At 39.5% G+C, this 23303-nt stretch overlaps 1 protein-coding gene across 1 annotated transcript in view; it reads left to right on the top strand.

The window, feature by feature from the left end:
- Positions 1 to 23303, top strand: part of cfdp1 (craniofacial development protein 1) — a 131566-nt gene that overhangs the window by 85444 nt on the left and 22819 nt on the right. Inside the window, exon 6 of the mRNA XM_052028416.1 lies at positions 21604 to 21762. Coding sequence (XP_051884376.1) covers positions 21604 to 21762 — 159 coding nt within the window. The remainder of the gene's footprint in view (positions 1 to 21603; positions 21763 to 23303) is intronic.

Here is a 23303-nt window from a genome sequence, read left to right as displayed (position 1 = left end):
TAATATTTAGAGCATTAATTCAAACAGGTTATTAAAAATACTTTAAAATATTTTAAAAACTGGAGCCATTTCGAGAGTTAAAGATGCAACACTTGTGGCAAATCTCGAATTATCTGACATATTTCCCAGTGATGTAAAATGCAATCATTATCAAATTTGTTCTTTCAAAACCCCATCAAATAGGACAACATAGAATACTTTGACTTTGAAACATGATGATGTGTGAAAATGTTTGGTCAGACAGAGTGGTGATACTCTAGGGATCAATTTAAGTAGGGTGTGGTGGGGGTTTGGATACCACTATCATTTCCACAGGGTGGAGTGCCAATTAAAATTGCCAAGTCTCCTCTTCAAAGGGTCAGGAAATTACTACAGACTCTGATAACAGTTTCTTGACTCATTTGTGAAATTCCTTCCTTTCCCACTGATGCTTCCTATCTAGGAAAACAAATAAAAGTGTACTGCAATGCATTGACATGCATTATGAATCTGAACTGATTGATGAGCCCCAGAAATGGATAAAGTAAGTACCTACATTTATATAGCACCTTTTCCTGTCCCTTGCAAGTTTTTAAAATAATTAACATTCAATGAGGTACTTTTGATGTACGGTCATTGTAGTAAGGTTGGTAACAGTAGACAATTTATGCAGGGAGGCCTCTGACAAACAGTAAAGTGATGATGACCAGGTAATATATTTGGTAAGGTTGATTGGCATAAGTTTTGGCCAGAGTACTGGAATAACTGCCTGCTCTTTGAAATAACGCCATGAGACCTTTTATCTCCAGCTGAGAGAACAGACAGGACTTTGGTTCAATGCCTCATTATTCAGTGCAGCATACTGGAGTATCAATTTCAGTTTTTCGATCCAGGAGATTGCAATAGGACTTAAATACAGAACATTTTTGACTCGGATGTGAATGCTGTGAATGGAGCCAATGTTGTTACTTGGGAGTCGAAGAATCAGTTGTAACCTCCAAACAGTCATGAGTTTTTGCATTAAATGGAATTATTGCACAGGAGTAGGACATTTGGTCCAAATGGTCAGTCCCTGCATTTATGCATCGTGTAAGCCTTCTCTCATCACTTGAACTGAGACTATGGATGTATCTTCAATTGTTTTCTCTCTCATGTACTTACCTGGCTTCTCCTTAAGAGCATCAATGTAATTCAGCTAAGTTATTATGTGCAAGCAAGTTCCAGATATTCGCCACACTCTGATCAAAAACATCTCTTTTGAATACCCTTTGGATTTATTAGTGTCTATTTTATATTTATGGGCTCTAGTTTTCGTTACCCTCACAAGTGGAATATCCTCTCTGTGTCCCTGAGCAAACTCATTCATAATTTTAAACACACCCCTCAGCCTCCTCTCTGGAGAAGGTGCCCCAGCCCATGCAGCTACTCTTAAGAGCAGGATAAATCCAATCCAGATAATTACCACCAATTAGTCTGCTCTCAATCATCAGCTAAGTGATGGAGGTTGTTGTTAAAGGTGCTGTCAAGTGACACGAACCTATAACCTGCTCACCAATGCATTTCACCAAGACCACTTTGCTCCAGTCCAAGGAGCTGAATTCCAGCAATGGAGTGAGAGTGACTGCCTTTGATATCGAGTCAACACTTGACCAATTGTGGCATCAAGGAGACCAAGTAAAACTCAAGTTAATGGAGTAAGGGGGGGGGGGGGGAACACTCGAATAGCTGGGGGCATAACTTGAATAAAGGAAAGTTGTTGTAGTTATTGGAAATTGGTCATTCCAACCCAGGACGTAGATGCAAGAGTTCCTTGGGGCAGTGCCCCAGGCCCAACCATCTTAAGTCACTTCATTATTGACCTTCCATCAAAAGGTCGGAAGTGGGGATGTTTGTTGATGATTGCACATTGCTTAATTTCATTTAGAATACTTCAGAAAATGAAGCAGTCTGTGCTTACATGGAACAAGACCAAGTCAGGTAACAGCCACGCTACACAAACACCAGGCAATATCCATCTCCAACAGAGAGTCTGATAACTTGCTTTTGGTAATGCTAATGTTATTGAATATCGAGTTACCATGAACATTCTGGGGGTCACCACAAACCAGAAACTTAAATGCACCACCTGCATATGTTTGTTTAAGCGAGTCAGAGGCAGGTTTGCTGACATCAAAAACCTTTTCCACTATTTAGAAGAACAGGATGAAATGCTCTTCATGTTCCTGGATGAATGCAGCCCCAACAACACTGAAGAAGCTTAAGTTCATTCAGAACAAACTAGCTTGCTTGATTGGCTTCCCATGTACTCTAAACATTCATTCCTCCCACCATTGGTGCACTGTGCCAACACTATGGGCCCCCCTGCTGATGCACAGCAGGTAATAGCACTTTGGGTGAGCACTTGTGTACAGCCACTACCCACCAAACTGCCATGTAGCTATTATAAAGCATTCACAGACATTCAGCCCTTAAAAAGCCTCAGGTTGGCTTTACCTGGTGCCACCATGGGCTAAATAGAATCTAAACTGGGCTTTCATTTCAAGGCCTCATCTTGCCCACTTTTTCGTTCTGGAATATGCAACCAACAATCACTCGTAGTCTCTTTTGATTTGAACAGAAGTCAAATCAATGAAGATGATAGAAAATTAAGTTAAATCAGTGGAAAAATAAAGTTGTTCTTTCCTCTTTCATCTCTGCTTATGAATAGATGGGCCAGCATTCAGACAGGGAAGATCTGTGAATTTGAGACTCTATGTAGTTTCAGTAGCATTATGAAACTTGTGTCCTTGTTCAGCTCACTCTGTGTGAAGGCTTTGTTCTCCAATTACATCCTGATCTCTCTGCTCTTGTCACTGTCAATTCTAATCTTTCATAGCAGAAAGTTCTTAAAATGCTGCTCATTATTTTATATTCAGTTTCTGCAAAATGTTACTTGTTAATTTTTGTAGTCATTCCTCTCTGACCCTCTGTCTTGATTGTTGTAAATCTGTTTCCAGGTTTCATCAAAGTTGCTACAAGCCAGCAGTTATAAATCATGACAATGGCAGGTTTCCCTTCTTTTCCTGAATTTTATATCCCAAACCTTCATTTCTTGCTGGCACTGAGAACTTGGGATCATTCAACTGCAGATCGTCGAGAATACTGCCACAATGGGAAATTTCATTAAGAATTTATTGATTGAACTACAGGCAATAGGTTGTCACTAGCATGTCTCTGATAACATCTCAAATCCATTGTGCCAGTCTTGGCTTAGTTAGAAGCACACTGATTTTGGAGTTGGAAGGTTTTGGGTTCAAGCAATCCAGAGACAAGTTGATAATCCTGGCTGTCAATTTTGCACAAACACTACACTGTTTGAGATGTCTTCTTTGAATTAGAGATTATGCTCTCTTGGATGAATGTAAAAAAACTTAATGGTACAATTCTAATGCATCTTTTACCTTAACTATTTGATGTAAGCAATACAGTTGGAACTGAAGAAATCACTCATGAAAGCTGGCTAATACTCAGCTTCGTCCACCAATTCACTCTGAAGCAAATGCCAAGCCTGTCATGCTGTGTTTATTTTGCCAGTTAATTACTTTGTAACCTTGTTTTATTAATGGTTGTCTCTGCTTTGGTTAATTAACCATGAAATCTGGTATATGCTTCACATTGTATTAGTAATATATAGCTTTAATGGGGCCTTTTCAGTGTGATAAATAAAAGATGGGAGGGGAGGATTTTGATTGATTGTGGAGAGGTTAACCAGTATGCGTAGGGGTCGAGGGAAAAACGTTTCTGCTTTCTCCTTTAGAAGGCCTGTAATCCATTGGGTCTGTTTTTTTCCTTATATTCCTTCAGTAACAGCGCTTTCCCAAGAAATGGGGAACCCAACACATGAGCACAAATTTGAAATGCTGATAAAATCGGAAACATGCGATCTCATTAAAATATTTAAATTTAGGAGCAGACTATGGTGAGCAGGTTGCTTTCTTGCCTGTCACTGCCCATACTTCCTGTCCCTATCCCCACCCCATCCCCTGCCAAACCTGCTTCCCTTAAAAGTGAGGGGAAAAAAGGGTGAGTTGCAGTCAGTGTTTTTTTAGTTTTGAAATCTTCCCTTGACTTTGGTGGAACTGAACATGCAGAGGTAAGTGTATCAGGTGGCCGACACTCATGTACAGATATGCTCCTGATAGACAAAGGTGTATTTCTAACCTAGGATTCTTTTATCACTTTGAGGGAGCCATTATACCTCAACAGATTCATTTGGCTAGAATTCTGGTGAAAGCCTATGAAGGAGCCTGCGAACATAAAGCACCAACCATCAATTTGAATCTTCTTCTTTGCAAGTTTATGTCTAATTCATTTGGTTTTGCAATTTTATTTGATTTGCTTTTGCTTATTTTGATAACTATCATGTTTTCAGCTATGGCCTGCAGAGTAAATGAACATTGTGAGTTCAAGCAAGACTGATTTGTTAATGAGTGAAATCCAAAAAACATAAGATAAATCCTGGGATTTATTTTGATTAACTTTTGTATTTAACTTGTCTTTGGAAATGGTTATTTGCAGTTTTATTTCTTAATCTTTTGAAGAAAAGATATCACTGAGCCTCTATGAGCCCTGATGGGCTGGAAAGAAAAGAAGCAATAGAGCTTGATTTCATTTCAATTCTGGTTTCATTTTTCACTTCTTGGAATGTAAAACTGCCAATGCATCTTACTGAGGCATATTGACAATTACAGCCCGGATCTTGTAATCAGTGGCTATGTGATGGAGCTTGCCATTGACATCTAAGAAAGCTGCCAACAAATTCAAGTAATCTCTGAGGTGTAGATTTCCACTTTTCAGATATCAGATACCTATTGCTGCCAGTTCCAAGGGATTCCTCACATCTTGTAGACATGATGTCATCAAGTTGGCTGAGCAGTCGATCAATAATAAATCCTGACAAAGTAAACCAGGAAGAAGAAAATACATTTTAACTAAATTTTAAACATTATGGAATGCATAATAAAGATTGGAGCATAAAGTTAAAAGCTGCAATGTCATAAAGGTTTTAAATATTTTAAAATCTCATTTTAAAATTACTCTATTAACTTTGACCTTTTGCTCCAAAATAGCTTACAGGGGACTGAATCAGTGATAGCAGCTTGAGAATTTCTGCATTGAACTTCCAGGCACAAGAATTCTCAAGTTAATGTTAGTTTCATTCTTGTTTTGCTTGTTACAGCTACAAAATTCAGGACAGTGCTTATAGTTCATAGAGTTATATAGCACGGAAACAGGCCCAACTGATCCAAGGTGCCCCATTCAAGCTAGTCCTGGTTGCCAGTGTTTGGCCAGTTCATGTACCTGTTCAACTGTCTATTAAAAGTTGTTATTGTACCCACCTCAACCACTTCCTCTGGCAGCTCATTCCACATGCACACCACCCTTTGTGTAAAAAAAAAGTCACCCCTCAAGTTCCTATTAAATCTTTCCCGTCTCACCTTAAACCTATGCATTCACCCTATCAATGCCCCTGATGATTTTATACACCTCCATAAGATCCAATCTCAATCTCCCATGCTCCAAGGAATAGAGTCCTAGCCTGTCCAACCTCTTCCTATAACTCAGTCACTCAAGTCCTGGCAACATCCTTGTAAGTCCTTTCGGCACTCGTTCCAGTTTAATAACATCTTTCCTCTGGCAGGGTGACCAAAACTGAACACAATACTCTTACTGCAGCCTCACCAGCGTCCTGTACAACCTCACCATAACCTCCCAACAATGCCAATGTGTCAAAAGCCTCCTTCACTACCCTGTCTACCTGTAACTCCACTTTCAGTGAATCATTTACTTGTACTCCTTCCATTCTGCAACACTCCCCAAACCTGTAAAAGTTTGGATGCTTTTCCATCATGTTGCTTTCCCAATGTAATTGACATAAATAGTTTGTTTACTGATCAACTTTCTGGAAAATAGGAAGAACCCTTGCTGTACTTGTTGGCTCTTAATCAGCTGAAGCACAATGCAAGTAATTATTTCTGTTAGTTAGCAATGGGTTGAACTAAATATAACAAATAATCTTTGATGGATATCCTTGTTGCATGTGTTTCAGCAGCCAGGGTTATAGAAACAAAATGTTGGAGATGTTTGCTGGTATTTTAAAAAGTTCACCATTTCACCTTTCTATACAGAAAACAGTTTTATTGAAGCCTTTTCGATGTACCGGTTTGTCCTGGCTCAACCGACTAGTCTGGGTGTTGGTTTGATTTTGCTGGTTTGTTCTTTGTTTGCATGTGATCATTGTTTTTTGTTAAGAAAATAAGCATTTCCTGTTAAATCTGGTGGGATTGTCGAAATGTGAATAAACCGATGTGTAATAATCCACAACAATTTATTCTACAACTCATTTAAACGCTGGGATTTTAAAAATGGGCCTCTTCATTTCTAATCTGAAGTGCTTTAACGTACAGTGCTTTCGGGAGAATTTTGTAACAAAAGGTCTTTAATTCAAAACATGCATAAGATATCTCATTTTTTTATTGCAGAATGTTTTAATGTTAATGTAGAATTGCCACTGCAGTACTTAAAAGGTTAATTCAGTAAGTGCTTTGAACAGGCAGAAAATGAAAGTTATTAATTCAATTTACCCTTTGATCCTGTGTCCAAGATAGTTACTTCTAATCTCCTTTCGTAGACTTTGATATCCCGACTAATGAGCGTCAACTACGCATGTACAAAACAATGCATTGCCTGTTATTCTGTCATGAAGTACTTACCTTTTCCCCCACCCCTTGTTTTAAAAGCCTGAATTTGTTTTTGTTTCTCGCGTGCAGTTGAGATGCTTGTCTTAACAAATGGGAACAATTTTTCATTAAATTACTTCTACAACCATGACTAAAATACTTGCGTAAAGGGAAATGAACAGATATAGAAAGTTCATTTTAGTAACACTTTTCTTCTGTGCACTGAACATGATTAATCCTTCCCAGTTGTGGTATTATAAAGGCAGACTTAAAACGCTAAATTGTTGTCTTGGGTGTACATACGCAGGCTATTAATGCTATGAAAATCAGCTGTTTGCAGCAGCAGCACAGTATATTATAAACAAGTTGTGTTCATTTCATATAAACAAATTAACATAAATTATACATAACACGTGTGCACGTTTCTCTCCATAAATCCCATATGTCTGATAGACATGTTCCTAGTTTCAGATCTGTAATGCATGCTCTTGGATTTACTTCAGGATTTAATTTTTGCCATTTCTCTAGATTAACAACATTGTTGAGAAACTCACCATACATGTGTGGTTCATGAAAAGCATAGGTCTTGAACATAGGTGCAAGCATTTATCAAAGGATGAAGGCTTTTTCCAATATTAGTTAAAGGACCCATCTTTACCTGAACTGAGGTGCTGGAGTAATGTCACCTTCAATCAAGCTGGACTATGCCAAGGTCATAGACCCTGAAGGGCAGTACACCTGTTGAGCGACCCTGACCACTGCGATCTATTCCCAAGATACTCTCCTTCTCAGTGCTGGTGAGACATGGTGACTGCCTCCAACATTAAGGCACTATTTAAGAGTAAATGTGCCCTGAAGTGGCACAGCTCATTGAAGCAATTATTTCCTGCTTGAAGGGCTTCTGCCATATCAGGAAATCAGTCTGTAAATGTTGTACTGTTAAGGAAGGTTAGTTTCATGAGGGTAAATTTCAGAAGGCCAAGGATTCATTTTTCCATCATGCACAGTGTTTTTCTCCACCACAGCTTCATACCAAATGGTATGGGTCTTCACAGGAGGCAACTTCAATGCAAACTTGTATGTGCAAAAGAATTTGTACCCCAGCATCTCCTAATGTACTCTTACCTTGTTGTTAAATGCAGCAGGAATCATGAGAGAACTACCCTTAAGAGTCTGAGGGGCAAGTTGGCCACTGAGCAGACACCCCTTTACGTAACTACATATTTGGACTGACCAATTTAAAAATGTTTAATCTTCTACAAATACTTGTACATTTTATGTATTGAGAAGTTTCTCTGGAATATTTAGACATGCTGTGGCTTTCCAGAAGAAATTGTAAAAACTTATTTAACTATATGTTCAATATTTTTCCTTTGGTTCCATCAGTACATCTCTTGATTTAAGTAAACTAAATCAGTAAACATTCATGTCAACAATAAACCATTAACCTGGCACACTCGTCTCCAAATAAGAATGTTGCGGGGTTGATTCCAGCACTGACTTGAGCCTAATGTTCCAAGGACATTTCTGAAGGAGGGCTTTTTTCATGAAGGTTACACTTTCGGATGAGACATTTAAAACTATAAATCCAGGGCTTACTCGCCTGAAGAATTATCTTCAGGTACTATTTGGCAGGCCTTCTGTGACCAAATGCTCAAAAGAGGCATGAAAACTGCAGGAGAGGTTTCACATTTTTTTTTGCCAGCATCAACCTAATCATTAATCAAGTCCTTGGCTGTGTGCTTCACAGCTGACTCAAATCTTGATCCCAGTTCTTGGAATGTGCTGCCTTCATCCTAGGATTCAAAAAGAACATTGGCAAACTAAATAGAACAATGCAGTCATTCCAAATGAACACCTGATTGAAGATCCAAGCATTGTACCTCCTGACAATCTTCGAAGATGTTGTGCCATTAATTGCATCAGAACATGTGCTCATCTCCTTCATAAGTGGTAAGTCAGAAACAAGCCACAGTAGCTCAAACCCCCACTGTAGCCTATGTTCCTTCTATAGAGGAATAGAACTATACAAATTCTTTCCTGAGGATCAGTCATGGCTAGCATAACTTGTGATTGACATTTAGCTCCTGACCTTTTCAGCGAATTCAATATATAGAGTCATAGAGTTGTACAGCGCAGAAGCAGATCCTTTGGGCTACCACCTCCATGCCAACCTTTATATCCATGTACACTAATCCCATTTGCCCACTTTGGGTTCATATCCACTATGCCTAGCCTATTCAAGAGTCTGTGTAAATGTCTCTTAAACATAGTGATTGACCCCAGCGCCTCAAAATGTGTAAATCAGAAGATGCATTGAAAATGTCAAAACTTTTCTAAAAGTTCAGATGTAGCAAAACAAATAAGGTATAATAGGATCAACATCTAACACGCCTTTCATATGTTTTCACTCAGTGCATCTCATGGAAATTCAGAAGGATTCTACACTGGTTTGTGGGCCTTAATGTTGGTTAGTTTGAGAGTTCACTTTGTTTGGACCAGTGCAGTGGTTTTCATAGAGAAAAAAATAAAATACCCATCTAAAAATCTCTCTGGTCAATAACCTGTTACATTGCTTTGATTATTTACTTCCTTTAATTCCAGTAAGCAGTTCTTATTTATGAAATGGTATTTTTTTGGTGGTTTTGATCTATTGTTTTGTCTTGAGTTCTCAATTCATACTGATTTGTGCATTGATCCATGTTCTTGATACGAACCTTTTAATAGACTAGTTTCTTGCTAAGAGGGCTCAAAGAGCAGTACTGTTTATTAATCTCAAAGTAATTTGGTATAGGTTGGCTGATCAGTACTTTATTTGGAGGTATAATAGAACTGTTGCTGACTCTGTGATTGCAAAATTACAAAATGTTCAAATTAACTGAGTTAATTCAGTGAGTGATGGGAAGCTTTGAGGAACATTCTACGGAGGGAGGGGTTAAGTGAAAGTATTGAAATTTGCTGTTTTGCTTATTTATGAAATATACTTTAATTTAGAAATATTGGAAATGTTAGCTCATGGGGCTCATGTATATTCAAAGGGGCAAGGGTTAATGAATTCCTCCCTGGGAAGGTTTGTACCAGAATTCAAATGGAAGGATAGCTCCTAAACCAGCTCCATCTCATTATCTGTCATTTCAAATGTATTCCATCTCATCTCTATCTCATTATCTATCATTTAAAAGATCACACCCTAGGTCATTGAATTATACTGTGACAATCAGTCAGTATTATACCTGACACTAATCCTTGGGGAAAAAATGGGTATCAATAAAAAAGGGTGTGAAATCAATTTTGCCCTCTGTTTGACAGTTATGGAATTTAGTTTGGAGTTTATGGTTTGGAGTTTAAAGAAGAGTATGACTTAATTAATATTTTTGCATGCTTCTGCTCAGTGAAGTGTTCTGCTAGTATTTAATCAATTTGCCTTGAGGTGTCATGCAGTTCAAATTTAAACATCCCTTTTCTTCATTGCAGTGCCTCTCAGTAAATAAAACATGCATGTGTGTTTTGTGGGATAGAACAGCCTCCAGAATCGAGATCTCTATAATCACTGAGATTTATTCAAAGTCAGCTGACTGCCTTTTATATGGTCTGTCAAAGATAATGAAAATTTGAAACATCAGCAGAGTCTGGACAGTACTTTGATGTGTCAGTCAGCAAAGTGATTCAGACAGAGATTATTAACTGATACACAGTGCATGCTTATTGGCTTTGAGTAACTGTTTTGATGAAAACAGTGTTTTTCCTCAGATCTGCTTGTCTCTTAAAAGGAATCCGTTAAAGTTCATACTGACTCACCAGATATAATCAGTTTTGATGTATGTCCAAACAGAAGTCAATACTAAATGTAAAACAAAATGTACAGTATATCCCCTGACTGTGCTGTCACTGTTATGATGTGACTAGACATCTTATCGTTTTCCAGAAAGCCTCAAGGATGCAGGCAGTTCAGACTTTGTTCATTTTCTTATCAGTTAGTGAGCATATGAATAACCTGGATGCATTTACTCACTTCACCTGGAATAATGTCTTTTATTCATCTTAAAAGCTTTTGTAGCTCTTCTTGTTGACAGAGGAATTTGGAAAAACTTCAACAATTTTACTATTCCAGTTAATAGAGATTATTTTGTTGTGCTCTTAATATACTAAAATATCTCGTGATGCTTTCAGAAGAGTAATCACAAAAACTGGTGGAGAATTTTCTGGTGTAGTGGTGGGGGTATAGTGGTTTTCTGATCACATTAGTGGTGGTGAGGTAGGATGACGAGAATAGCTGAAGTATGGATTTCCTAAACATTCTGCAGTCAGCCTTTCAGATTCCCTACTGCAGTTTCCTGTCTGTCAGCCACCTCGATTATTGGTCAGTTGACAAGAGCAAAGCCCACTCGAGCAGGAAAGAGTGGAGGAGCAGATACATCTGATGTTAAGGCTGGTGAGACTGGTCAAGGAATTGGGGGATTGTGAAGGGGAAGGGAGGCAATGTCAGCATTTGATGATTATAGGGTGAGGGTTTGCAGGATGGTCTACTTCTCCAGGCCCACAAGCTGTGCTTAAAGGTTCATGCTTTGTGGATCCAATCCTTGTCACTCTGTTTTATTTGCTGAGTTTCCTGGGGCTAGGAAAGTCTGGCCAATGTTAGTCAAAAATAGAAAGCATGTTAAGATGGAAGCATACAGCCTTTTTAGGAGCTTCCAATGACCAATCAGCCCCCTCAGAGCACGTTGGCTTCTAACCTCTGATAGGTGGAGATTCAGCAGATATGTGGAAACTGATCCCACGTTTTTATCAGACAATGTTGCCAGGTCATACAATAGGCAGCACTCAATACTACTGCCTCACAGCTTCAGGAACTTGAGTTCAATCCTGACCTTGGGTGCTGTCTGTGTGGAGTTTGGGTGGGTTTCTGCCTCATGCTCTGATTTCCTCCAAAAGGCGTGTGCCTGGTGTAACTAAGTGGCAAAAGAATCAAAGGGTGTGTAAGAGAGAATAAGTTGCAGGCAAACAGGGAAAGAAGCAGAGGGGGGTGGAATTGCTCTGCTGGGAGAAAGAATGCGCCCATTGGGCCAAATGGCTTCCTCCTTTGTCATAGTAAATTAATAAAATAGACCTCCCCTGCCCTTATCCCACGCACCTTCACTAAAGCTGGAAGCAAGAGAGTTTGGGTACATTGGGCTCAGATTTAATTCCTCACTTACCACTTTGGGAGGACTGTTATCATCAGTGGCAATGGTTATCCCAATCTTTAACTGTAGGAACATGCTCTCGTCCGTGATTATACATTGGTCAAGTAGATGCAGTTCCTGAGAGTTGGTGCCAAGGTGGACTTGGGCGTCTTCAGTGGATGTGTCGAAACCGATCCCATGTCTTCATCAGACAGTACCAGGATGTAGATATGGAAGAGGAAGGCACTGGCATTTGTACGACTCTAGAGGTAACTTTGTGGGATTGGAAAAGTTGGCAAGAGATTCTCTGGATTCTTTTGTAGAGGTAAGTGTGAAATCATAGCATGGTAACCAACTTCCACATATCATAGCTAAGCTGAGCAATGGAGGGAAGGCTTTGGAGGTGGGTGGCTTGGTCAACCGTATCAAAAGTGGCACATGGTTGAGCAGCAGGATACTTACATTAAGGTCAAGGTCATGTAGATAATTTGACTTTAATTCATCCAGTTCAGGGCATTGGCAGGGCAGGAACTCTGCACAGGTTTAGACATGGAGTTGTGGAAATGATGAGCATGTATCTGGAAGGTAGCAAAATGTTCAGCATTTTGGAGCACAAAGAGAAATTGAAAGTGAAGTGGTTGTTTATGAGGAACAAGGGGGAAACAGGATAATGACTACATATTTGAAAATTGAAGGGCAGTACCTCCCAAAGTCGAAGTGTTTACAATGTCAGTTAATATGACGGGGCCAATAGGGGAGTTAGGACATCAATCAGTTTGTAGAAATACTAACAAAAAGTGAGAATCAGGTTGCCTGCACCAGATGACCAATTGACCAAGAGAAGGCATTGGAAGACATACGAATATGGAAAATGTTGTAGATTCAGGCTGCAGCAGTGGAGAGGATTGTCTTGGTATGTGAGGGTGAGGAAGAGAGAAAATATGGCATGAATCATCTCGATTTTCGTGGCAGCTCCACACGCTCTTTATGTTGGAGATGAGGATAGGAAAGGCAGAGCAAGGAGTTTTAAGAATGGAAAGCAGAAGAGAACTTGAGTGTTTTCCTTGCATTTTCAAGACAACCCTGGAACATTGAAGGGTTTTGGCAGAGAGCATGATCCAGTATTGTTCAATTTGTCCAGCCAGACTTGGATCTAAATGGCTAAACCAGTTGTGCAACGAATGCATTGCTGTCTGTACTACTTGGACTTAAGAGACTGAAGGTAGAGCAGTGAGTGAGTGTAATCGTTTTTCCAGGAACAAGAATATTAAAGGAGTAAGTGAGCAGATTGACATAAAGATGGGAAGCATTGTTAAGTGCAAGTGAAACAGTAAATTAGAGCGAGTCATGGACCAAATCTTGCTGGCTTTGGTTTGTGGTTCTAACAAAAATTTGTTAAGTATTCAGACTGATGAGAGTTTGAGACCAGGACTTGGTGACAGTCTTGCTGGGATCTGTCAGCGTTACATTGGGGAGAATATCTCTTCGAATTTTCTGCCATCTGAGATACCATTACTTTCAATGGGGATTCTAGGCTTGCAGATAAAGGAAGGGTGAGTTTTTAAAAATATTTTCCTTCAGCTTATTCTCTTAATTATTACTTATTGCTTTGGTCTGTTTTTAATTAACTGTATTTTATTTTTTTAATTATTTACTTTACTGATATCAACGTCAGAGATGTGTAACAGCTGGTAAAATCCATGATGATAGGAGATGAAGCTCTGCCCTAACTCTGATCTGCTGAAGCCTGTTGAACGCAGACGAGGGAGTACAGTTCTGCACTAAGCTGCCTGACGTTTGCATTGGCTGAGTTTTAATAATTTTCTTTTGCCACTTGTATCCCTGTGACTGTTCTGTTGCATCCTCTGTCAAAAACCCATAGGTGAGATCCAAAGCAAAATATTGTGTGCAATAAGGGTAAGGGAGTAAGGGTAAATGACTATCAGAGGTTTTGAGAAAGTGCTGTGCATTATGCTTATCCAGATAACTTGGACACAGCAGCAGAACTATCTGCAAAATAAGTCCAGCATTTCTGTAACATCTCAACATTGATTGAAAGACATCCCAATGCAATTCACTTACAATTAATTACTTTTGATTCCATAATTTTGATTTCCAGTGACAGCAGGGGATTTGTCTCTATCTTGGCTGATATTTACCTCACAATCAGTATCACAAAAACTGATGGTTTGCACCTCATGACATTCTTCTTTGTTGGAACAAGCTGTATGCAATTTTTTGCTGGGTTTCCTACGTAGCAACATTGATAACGCTCAGTGCTTCGTTGACTGGGACAACCTGAGGGCGTGAGTGTAAGACTTTCTTTCCATTAGTTGTTCTCTGGGCAAATGCAGTGACCATTTAATCCACAATAATGTTTCAAGGAAGAATGTTAGCTAGAATCCTAGGAGAATTTCATAGTCTTAATGGCATCTTTATCATTCATCCAGCAATCAAAATCGGAGGTATTTTAAGGTAGCATGTCCTAGAACACAGTACTCTTTCAGAACGTTACTACAATCTGATGGTGAAGCTTGAACCCACAACTTTTTATAAGTTACGTTTTCCCAGTTGAGTCAAGTTGACACTTGATTTGGACAATTATTACTGATTTTTTTAAATGAAAGATCTTTCAAAATAAATGCCACCAGGAACTTTATGGCAGCACAGTGGCACAGCTAGTAGAGCGGCTGCCTTGCAGTGCCAGAGACCTGGGTTCAATTCTGACCTCTTGTGCTATCTGTGTGGAGTTTGTCTGTTCTCCCTGTGACTGCGTGGGTTTCGTTTGGGTGGTCCGGTTTTCTCCCACATCCTAAAGACATGCAGAAGGGTAGATTAATTGGCCACTGTAAATTGCCCCTTGTGTAGGTGAGGGGGAGAATCTGCGGGGAGTTGATGAGAATGTGGGGAGAATTTAGAAAATGAGATTAATGTAGGATTGGTATAAATAGGTGATTGATAGTTGGCACATATCTGGTAGGCTGAAGGACCTGTTTCCATGCTGTGTCTCTTTATGACTCTGGGAATTCCTCCATGTTGTTATGTGTGTTTAAGCCATCAGCATTGACTGCATTAAAGTTGGCTCCTTCCTCCTCCACAGTTTCTCAAGCTGAATAAAGTAAGAATTGGTGTGCCAAGTTTGAGCATATTTAGCAACAACGATGCCCCTCTGTACATTGATACTGAGACGAAAAGTAAAGTTAGCAAAGAGTAACTAGTAAAAACAAAACCCACATGGCTACAACTAAGCCATTCAATGTGTTTGCCTATTTCAGAGTATATTTTTAAAAAACTGACAGGGTAAAAGCCAATTATAGCTGCCATTTATACAGTTAGGATGATATCCTTATGAACACTTTGGAACATTTAAATTTATTAATGTATTCACGTTCATTGCATTTAAACTGTATTCATTTGGCAAAGGTATGTTTTTACATATCCTTGCGTTTGCTGACTCATGTTCTTTATTTGTTCATTTGCAAGATACGGGTATTGCTGGCAAGGTCAACATTTTAGCTTGTCCTTAATTGCCCTTCCAAGTGTGGCAGTGTGCTTTCTTCTAAGTAAGTTTCGCATACTATGATATAGAAGGAGGCTTTTTGGCCCGTTGAGTCTATGCCAGCTCTCAGAGCATACTTATCATTTCCAATCCAGAACTCCTCTCTGAGCAGAGGACATTTCTGTTTGTTTATGTTCGACCTGTTAATCATGTAGCATGAGATAAATTCTCTACATAAAAGCAGGGTTAATTGCAGAACTCTTTTTAGGTTGTATTGTTCATTAAGTTCAAGCTGTCTGTTTGAATTGTGGAAAGTTTGATTAGAGACGATGTTCCAGATTCTATTGGATTGGTTCTTGTTTGAACTGTGGTACATTAGTATATCTTAATTAAATTACAAAATATGTTTTATTGTTAAAACATAGTTAAATTAAACAAGAGTAGCTTTAAGGCTGAATGTGTTGTAGAAAAGCCAAATCATCACTCAGAACATGAACAGCATTGAATCGGCAGTTGGCTAAAGCACTTTCCAATGAATAGTGTCTGTCTCTTGTGGTTCAATGTTCATCACAACAGACATCCAGTAAAAAATTGCACTCATCCATAACATACCATAAATAATTCTGGAGATAATCATAGTTTTAAGATGCATATTATAACCACATGATTTGAGTCAGTGATCTTGGCACCACTTGCCCCCGTTTTCCTTGGGAGGGGATTGAACAATGAACTGTGAGAGCAAACGGATTCTTCTGAGTGGGAGAGTGGAATAACTGGATGGCTGCAATCAAATTGTCTCTCTTTTCTGATGACAATTTGTGTGTGCTACAAAGGAATTTAAAATTATAAGATAAACATTTTGAAACCCTGGGAAAATATGTAAAATATGTTGCTATTCTGCAGTGGTCACTCCCCTAGAAGAAATCTTTCTTTAATTTTAAACTTTTCTTTTTTCCACTATAAGTGAAGTAGAAAAAGTGTCACTTGAACTTGTTTACAAATTCTACTTGCAATGTATATAGAAATGACTGATTAATAATATTTCTAAAACATTTTGGAAAGGGAGGTACCAAGTACTAATCAACTGGAGAGAACTACCAGGATCTCCTGAATCCTCAAATATTTCACCACTCATTTGAAAGACATTTGTTAGGGCCCTGGGAGCCCACCACCTGTGAGCAGTCAATGCTATTTGGAAATGGGAGAAATGGGGAAAATAAAAGTTATGGATGCACAGATAGATGAATTTCATGGTGGGGAGGAGGCAAATGCGAGTTTCTAGCCATGGTTCACCCGTTTGTTGATGGAGCTAGTGCATATACAGCAGAGAGGGAAGGCCAGGATCATTAATGCATGGTCATCTTGCACACTGTGTACAGAGCAACAATTTCTTGAGAGCATGCAACATGATCCAAGAAGGCCTAACGCAGGAGGAATATAATCTGAAAAACAGAGAATGATCCGTTTTTTCCTATTAGGAAATATATTACTTTTTTCAGTTGTTTAAATTGAAAAAGAAAAAAGCTATGTATAATTCAAATCTGAAAATAAAAACAGAATATGTTGGAAACACAGTAGTGTAGTGGTTAGCATAACGCTATTACAGCGCCAGTGACCCAGGTTCAATTCCGGCCACTGTCTGTAAGGAGTTTGTATGTTCTCCCCGTGTCTGCGTGGGTTTCCTCCGGGTGCTCCGGTTTCCTCCCACATTCCAAAGACCTACAGGTTAGGAAGTTGTGGGCATGCTATGTTGGCGCCGGAAGCGTGGTGACACTTGCAGGCTACCCCCAGAACACTCCACACAAAAGATGTATTTCACTGTGTGTTTCGATATACATGTGACTAATAAAGAAATCATCATCATCAAACTCTCAGCAGGTCAGGCAATGTCTGTGGAAAGAGAAATAGCTATCGTTTCAGGTCAGAGACTCTTCATCAGAAGTGTTCCAATGCAGGGTCTCCTATCTGAAATATTAATACTGTTTCTCTTTCCACAGTTGCAGCCAAAGCTGCTGAGTGTTTCCATCGTGTTCTGCTTTTAGGTTTATTAATTGACTCTCAGTGTTGTGCACTTGAAACACAAACTACCCTCAGTTGTCTGATGTGGTCTCTGGAGAATGTAGTCTCTGGAAATATAGGTTAGCATTCCAGTGGTAGGAAGCTATCAGTAAGTACTACAATTAACAATCTGCTGGAGGAACTCAGCGGGTTGAGCAGCATCTGTGGGAGGAATGGAATTGATGTTTCGGGTCAAAACCCCGCATCAGTCCTGACAATTCCTTTCCTCCCACAAACGCTGCTTGACCCGCAGAGTTCCTCCAGCACATTGTTTGTTGCTCCAGATTCCAGCATCTGCAGTCTCATGTGTCTCCACAGCATTACAACTAAACTTGGGCAACCTGAAGATGCAATGCGAACAAGGAAATCAGTTCTTTGCTAGCCTTTTCCCCAAATTGAAGATGCAGTCTAAAAATACAGCAGTATTGTCCATGAAACTAGATTATCTGAGAAGTTGTATAACCTCAGTGAATGTCAGTGCAACAAAAATCAGAACTTCCTCCGCTAGATAAAATGTATTAAGCAGAGCTCAGTTTGGATACTGCTTTACTGCTTTATTGGCATTAAAGCTGTATCCAAACACTTTTGCCGTAACTTAAGTCTTTTGGAAGCCTGAGTTTTAGTTTAGGATTTTTCTGATTGAGGGAAATGTTTCTCTTCGATGCTTATTTTCCACAATTCTAGGTTATATTGATTTTTTAAAAATAAATTTGTGTCTGTTAAGCAGAAAAAGCTAACACTCTGGGCAAAAATATAACTTACTTCACCTTTCTTAGAGCAGAAAGCTGGGATTTCTTTTTCTTTAATTATTTCCTGATGGTCTAAATGAAAGCATTTATTTTTATCTAATACTAATATCCAAGACCAGTTTGAAATATTTTCGTGCAATTAATTGCCTCCAACACCAGCTGCTTGAAGCTTCAGAAAAGATTATATAGTTGAGGTAAAAGAAAAAATCCACTGGTGCTTATAATAGAGAGTAAATATTCTTTTCTGTCCACTTCTCAGCCAGCTGTTGTTAAATAGCTGTACATCAGGGTGTACAATAAGTTAAACAGATGTATATCAGGGGTGCACAAACTTTGGTGTACTGAGTGCAATTTTCAGGTTGGAGCAGAAGATAGTTGCTGGCACTGATGCTTTTGTGAAGCTCTGGACACTGGATTGTGGAAGCCATTTGGCATACATAGTGATGACAGCTGTGTGTAGTTCTCACTTCCTGTCACTTGCTTAAAGTTCAATTCTGCATACAAGGCCCTGGACACCACTGAAGCAGTTCTTGATCATAGAGTTGGGGCCTGCTGTGTTGTTAGCAACAGATCGTAACCTCATGGCCTAGCATAATCCTCATTCTGCTAATACTATCAGGCCAGGGGGCATGGTTAAATGAAAGGTGAAAAATTGAAGTGTCCACTTTGTGAGATTGCATCGCAGGACTGCAGGCATGCCAAGCAACAAAAGCACCATACAGTAGGTGACTGACGTCTCCCACACCTAATGAATCAGATCAAAGTTTTGCAGTCTTGCCACATCTAGTCATGAATAGTGGTGGACATTTAAACATGACGATGAGACTTCAAGAACAGTTGAAATAATTATCTTTCTCAGCTTTGTCTAGTGGTCCCTACCATTGCCGTCAGTCTTCAGCTAATTCAGTTCACCAGAAATGAAATCATGAAATGTTTGAAAATACTCGCTTTAGCAAAGGCTATGGGAACAGACAACATCCTGGCTGTTGTGCTGAAGACTTGTACTCCTGAATTAGCTGTGCCTCTAACCAAGCTGTTCCTTACATCTACACTATTGGCACTTGCTTGGCTATGTGGAAAATTCCACTATCCACAAAAATCAGGACATATCCAGTCTCACTAATTACCTTCAATCCAATCTAAGTCAACAACTAAGCTATTGTTAACAGTGTTATCATTTGGCATTTACTCACCAATAATCTCCTCACAGATGCTATGATTGGCTTTTACCAGAGCCATTTTTCTCCAGAACTCGTTACACCCTTGGTCCAAGTATTGACATAAGGACTGAATTCCAGAGGCAAACTGAGGAAAACTGAGATTCAGGCTGAGCCATACCTAGAACTCAGGAAGAAGATGTAGTTGCTGAAGATCGATCACCTTAACCCCAGGATATTGCTGCATGTTTCTACAGACCATTGCCCTAGTCTAGCCACCTTTAGCTGCTTCATCAATAATCTTTCAAATATAATGTCATAAATAGGGATATTTGTTGATGATTGCACAACTTTTCAAGTCTGTTCACAATTCCTCAGTAAATGAAGCTATTTGCACCCACATGTAGCAAGACTTGGACTGTATTTGGGCTTGACCTTATAAATGGTAAGGAACTTTTATGCCAGACAAGTGTCAGGGAGTGACCAAATCCATCAGAAGAGGGTCTAACCAAACTTGGTTGTCATCCTCCTGAGGGGGTGGTGATCGCTGTTGACTTAGCTGGATCAGGCACACAAATATTGTGACAAGAGCAGGTCAGAAGCTGGGTAGTCTGCAGCAAGTTTCTCACCTCCTGACTCCCCAAAGTCTTTCTACTATATACAAGGCACAAGTCAGGATTGTGCTCTCTATTTGCCAGGGTGAATGCATCTCCAAAGCAAGCTCCAGAAACCTGACAACTTCCTGGGCAAGGCAACCTTTTTGATTGGTACCCCATCCACCACAATAAGCATTCACTCCCTCCGACAGCAGCACATTTTTCCTGTAGTAGGTACCATCTACAAAATGTATTGCAATTACCAAGGTGATTTTGATCTCACCTCTCAAACCTTCCATGCCTAGAGCGGAAAGGCAAAGACGGCAGGTACATGGAAGTACCTTCACCTGCAAGTGTCAGGCAATGGTCATCTCAATCAAGAGAGTCTCATCACATGCCTTTGACCAATTTGCACATTGTTCATTGTTCTCAAAACTCTTGACTGTGTGTTCAGTAATTCCTGTAACATAATAGGAAATCTGGCGGGGAATATAAAAAAAAAGTGATGCTTGAATTCAGAAATAAAAATATAACAACCAACAAACCTTCCAGTCTGAAGTTGTGGCTTCAAGCCCAGCTCATTAAAAACCCAAGCACAAGATCAAGACTGACCTTTTCATGTTTACTGAAGAGCTGCTGCAGTGGCTGAGGCCTAAAACATCAGTCATTTTAAGTTTCTTAAAATATGGTTTTATAGCATGCAGCCACAATTGGCAAGGCCAGGATTTATTTGTCCTGGGAATATGGTGACCAGTCACCACCTTCAAGCACTGTAGTCATTGTGATGCAGTTATCTCCATGAATTTTAGCGATAAAGAGTTGCAGTATTTAAGCCCAGGAGTAATGAAGGAATGGTGATTATATTTTTCAAATCGGAATACTCTGTGAATTGGAAGGAAACTAGCAGGTGACATTGTTCCCATCTGATCACTGTTGTTGTCTTTCTGGATGTTAGGTTTGGAAGGTGCTGTCATGGAGGAGAGTAAAAGATTCCAAAGCACTTCTTGAAATCACCTGGTGTCCTAGATCATATAGCAATTTATTTCATTGTTGTTTGTGTTGTCCACAAACTCGTTGCAGTATTTACACTTGAGAACACACTTCAGAAGTAGTATTTCAGCTGTGAAATACTTTGGAATGTGCTGAGCTTATGGAAGGATAAATGTAAGTTCCCTTTTTCTTCTGTGGTAATATAATGCTAGTGTCTTTCATATTAGCCATGCACATCTTGATATTAGTAGAAATGCTGGAAATGTCATCAGTTTGAAACATTAAATGTATTTCCCCACAAATTCTGCCTGACCAACAAAATACTTCCAGCATTTTCGATTTTTATTTCAGGTTTCTAGCATCCCCAAAATTTTGTTTTTGCATATACTGATTTTGTTGCAGTATAAAAAAAGGTCTTTATTATTTGGATCAATGATGCAAAGCATTAGCTATCAAATATAGTTTGAAGAAGCTGATTTAATTGAATTTGCACGAGATGCAAATCACAGCAGACAGATTGAAATGGGAAGAGTAAACGTTTGAGTTGCATGCATAATTTATCTTTTCATTGGAGAGTGGAATAGTGATTACTTCAATGACAGTTGTCATAGCGCTTGTAAAGATCTCTGTACAACTGAGATTTGTATCTTTCTTGTGCTGAATACTTTACCCTTTTTTGTTTTCCCAAATGCAGAATTAAAAGACAAAGTGGATTAAGTAACATTCTGGGGAAGATTGGAGGAAAGAAACAAAAGTTGAGCACTTTGGAGAAATCGAAGATTGACTGGGAAGCATTCAAAGAAACGGAGGGGATTGGTGATGAGCTTGCAATCTACAACCGAGGAAAGGAAGGGTGAGTGCTCAAACTCTGTCTATAAGAATTCTGACCAAATTTTTGGAACATCACAAAGATAGCTAACCAGTTTTTGTGGTCACTTTGTACTTGGGAGAACTTGACTACCAATCAAATGAATCATCTATTTCTATTCCGCACAAGCACTGAAGCATCTTATTGGTTGTAGGGCACTCTTTTATCACAGTAATAGAAACTGATTGTTACAGTGGATTCTGTTCAATTATCAGCCAGTTAGTTTCCGTTGTTGTATGTCCAAGTGTTGGCAAGCCCGCTATGACATAGCGAACTGCTGCGCAAATTTACAATGCTCTTTATGGGAGTTCATTAGTCTTAGAGTCATACAGCATGGAAACCGATCCTTTGGCCCAACAGGTCCATACCGGCCAAGATTCCCATCTAAGCTTGTCCCATTTTGAAAGGCCTGGATGGAGTGGACGTGGAAAGCATGTTTCCAGTAGTGGGAGAGTCTAGAACCAGAGGGCACAGCCTCAGAATAAAAGAGCATCCCTTTAGAACAGAGATGAGGAGGAATTTCTTTTGCCAGCAGGTGGTGAATCTGTGGAATTCGTTGCCACAGACAGCTGTGGAGGCCAAGTCATTGGGTATATTTAAAGCAGAGGTTGATAGGTTCTTGATTAGTAAAGGCGTCAAAAATTACGGGGAGAAGGCAGGTGAATGGGGTTGAGAGGGAAAAATAAATCAGCCATGATTGAATTGCAGAGCAGACTTGATGAGCCAAATGGCCTAATTCTGCTCCTATGTCTCATGGTCTTATACTCCTATGTCTCCTATGCCTGCATTTGGCCCATGTCCCTCTAAACCTTTCCTATCCATGTACCTGTCCAAGTGTCTTTTAAATGTTGATAATGTACGAGCCTCAACCATTTCCTCTGGCAACTCATTCCAAGTATGGACCACCCTCTAGGTGAAGAAGTTCTGACTAAATCTCTCCCCTCTCACCTTAAACCTCTGTCGTCTACTTCTTGATTCCCCAACCCTGGGGAAAAAGACTGTGCATTCAATCCGTCCATGCCCCTGGTGATTTTATACACCCCTATGATCACCCCCTCATTCTTCTAAGCTCCAATGAATAAAGACTCAGTCTGTTCAACCTCTCTCCATAACTCAGTCTCTCGAGCCCTGGCAACATCCTTGTAGATCTCCTCTGCCCTCTTTCCAGTTTAATACCCTTTCCTACACCAGGATAACTAAAACAGAACACAATATTCCAAATGCAACCTCATCAACATCCTCACTAACATTAATTGATTTGAAGCTACAAAGCATTTCAGCCAAAATGTTGGAATTTTCTGCATTTCGTTGATTCAATGAAGGAAAATAAATTGTTGTCCAAACATCCAATCCAATTGTGGAATGTAGAGCAAATTTACAGAAGGCAATCTACCATTATTTCTTATACAAATTGCAGCACATTCAAACTGAAGAGTTAATTCAGTTCTTTCAGTCTAGTGACCAGTCATGCCAAGTGTTACTGCTATTTCCTGACACAGTCACCTCATAGCTATTGTGAGCAGCCT

Source organism: Pristis pectinata, chromosome 13 (assembly GCF_009764475.1).
Source record: "Pristis pectinata isolate sPriPec2 chromosome 13, sPriPec2.1.pri, whole genome shotgun sequence".
NCBI lineage: Eukaryota > Metazoa > Chordata > Chondrichthyes > Rhinopristiformes > Pristidae > Pristis > Pristis pectinata.
The sequence above is the reverse complement of the archived record's forward strand: the minus strand, read 5'-3'. Positions and strand labels throughout refer to the sequence as shown.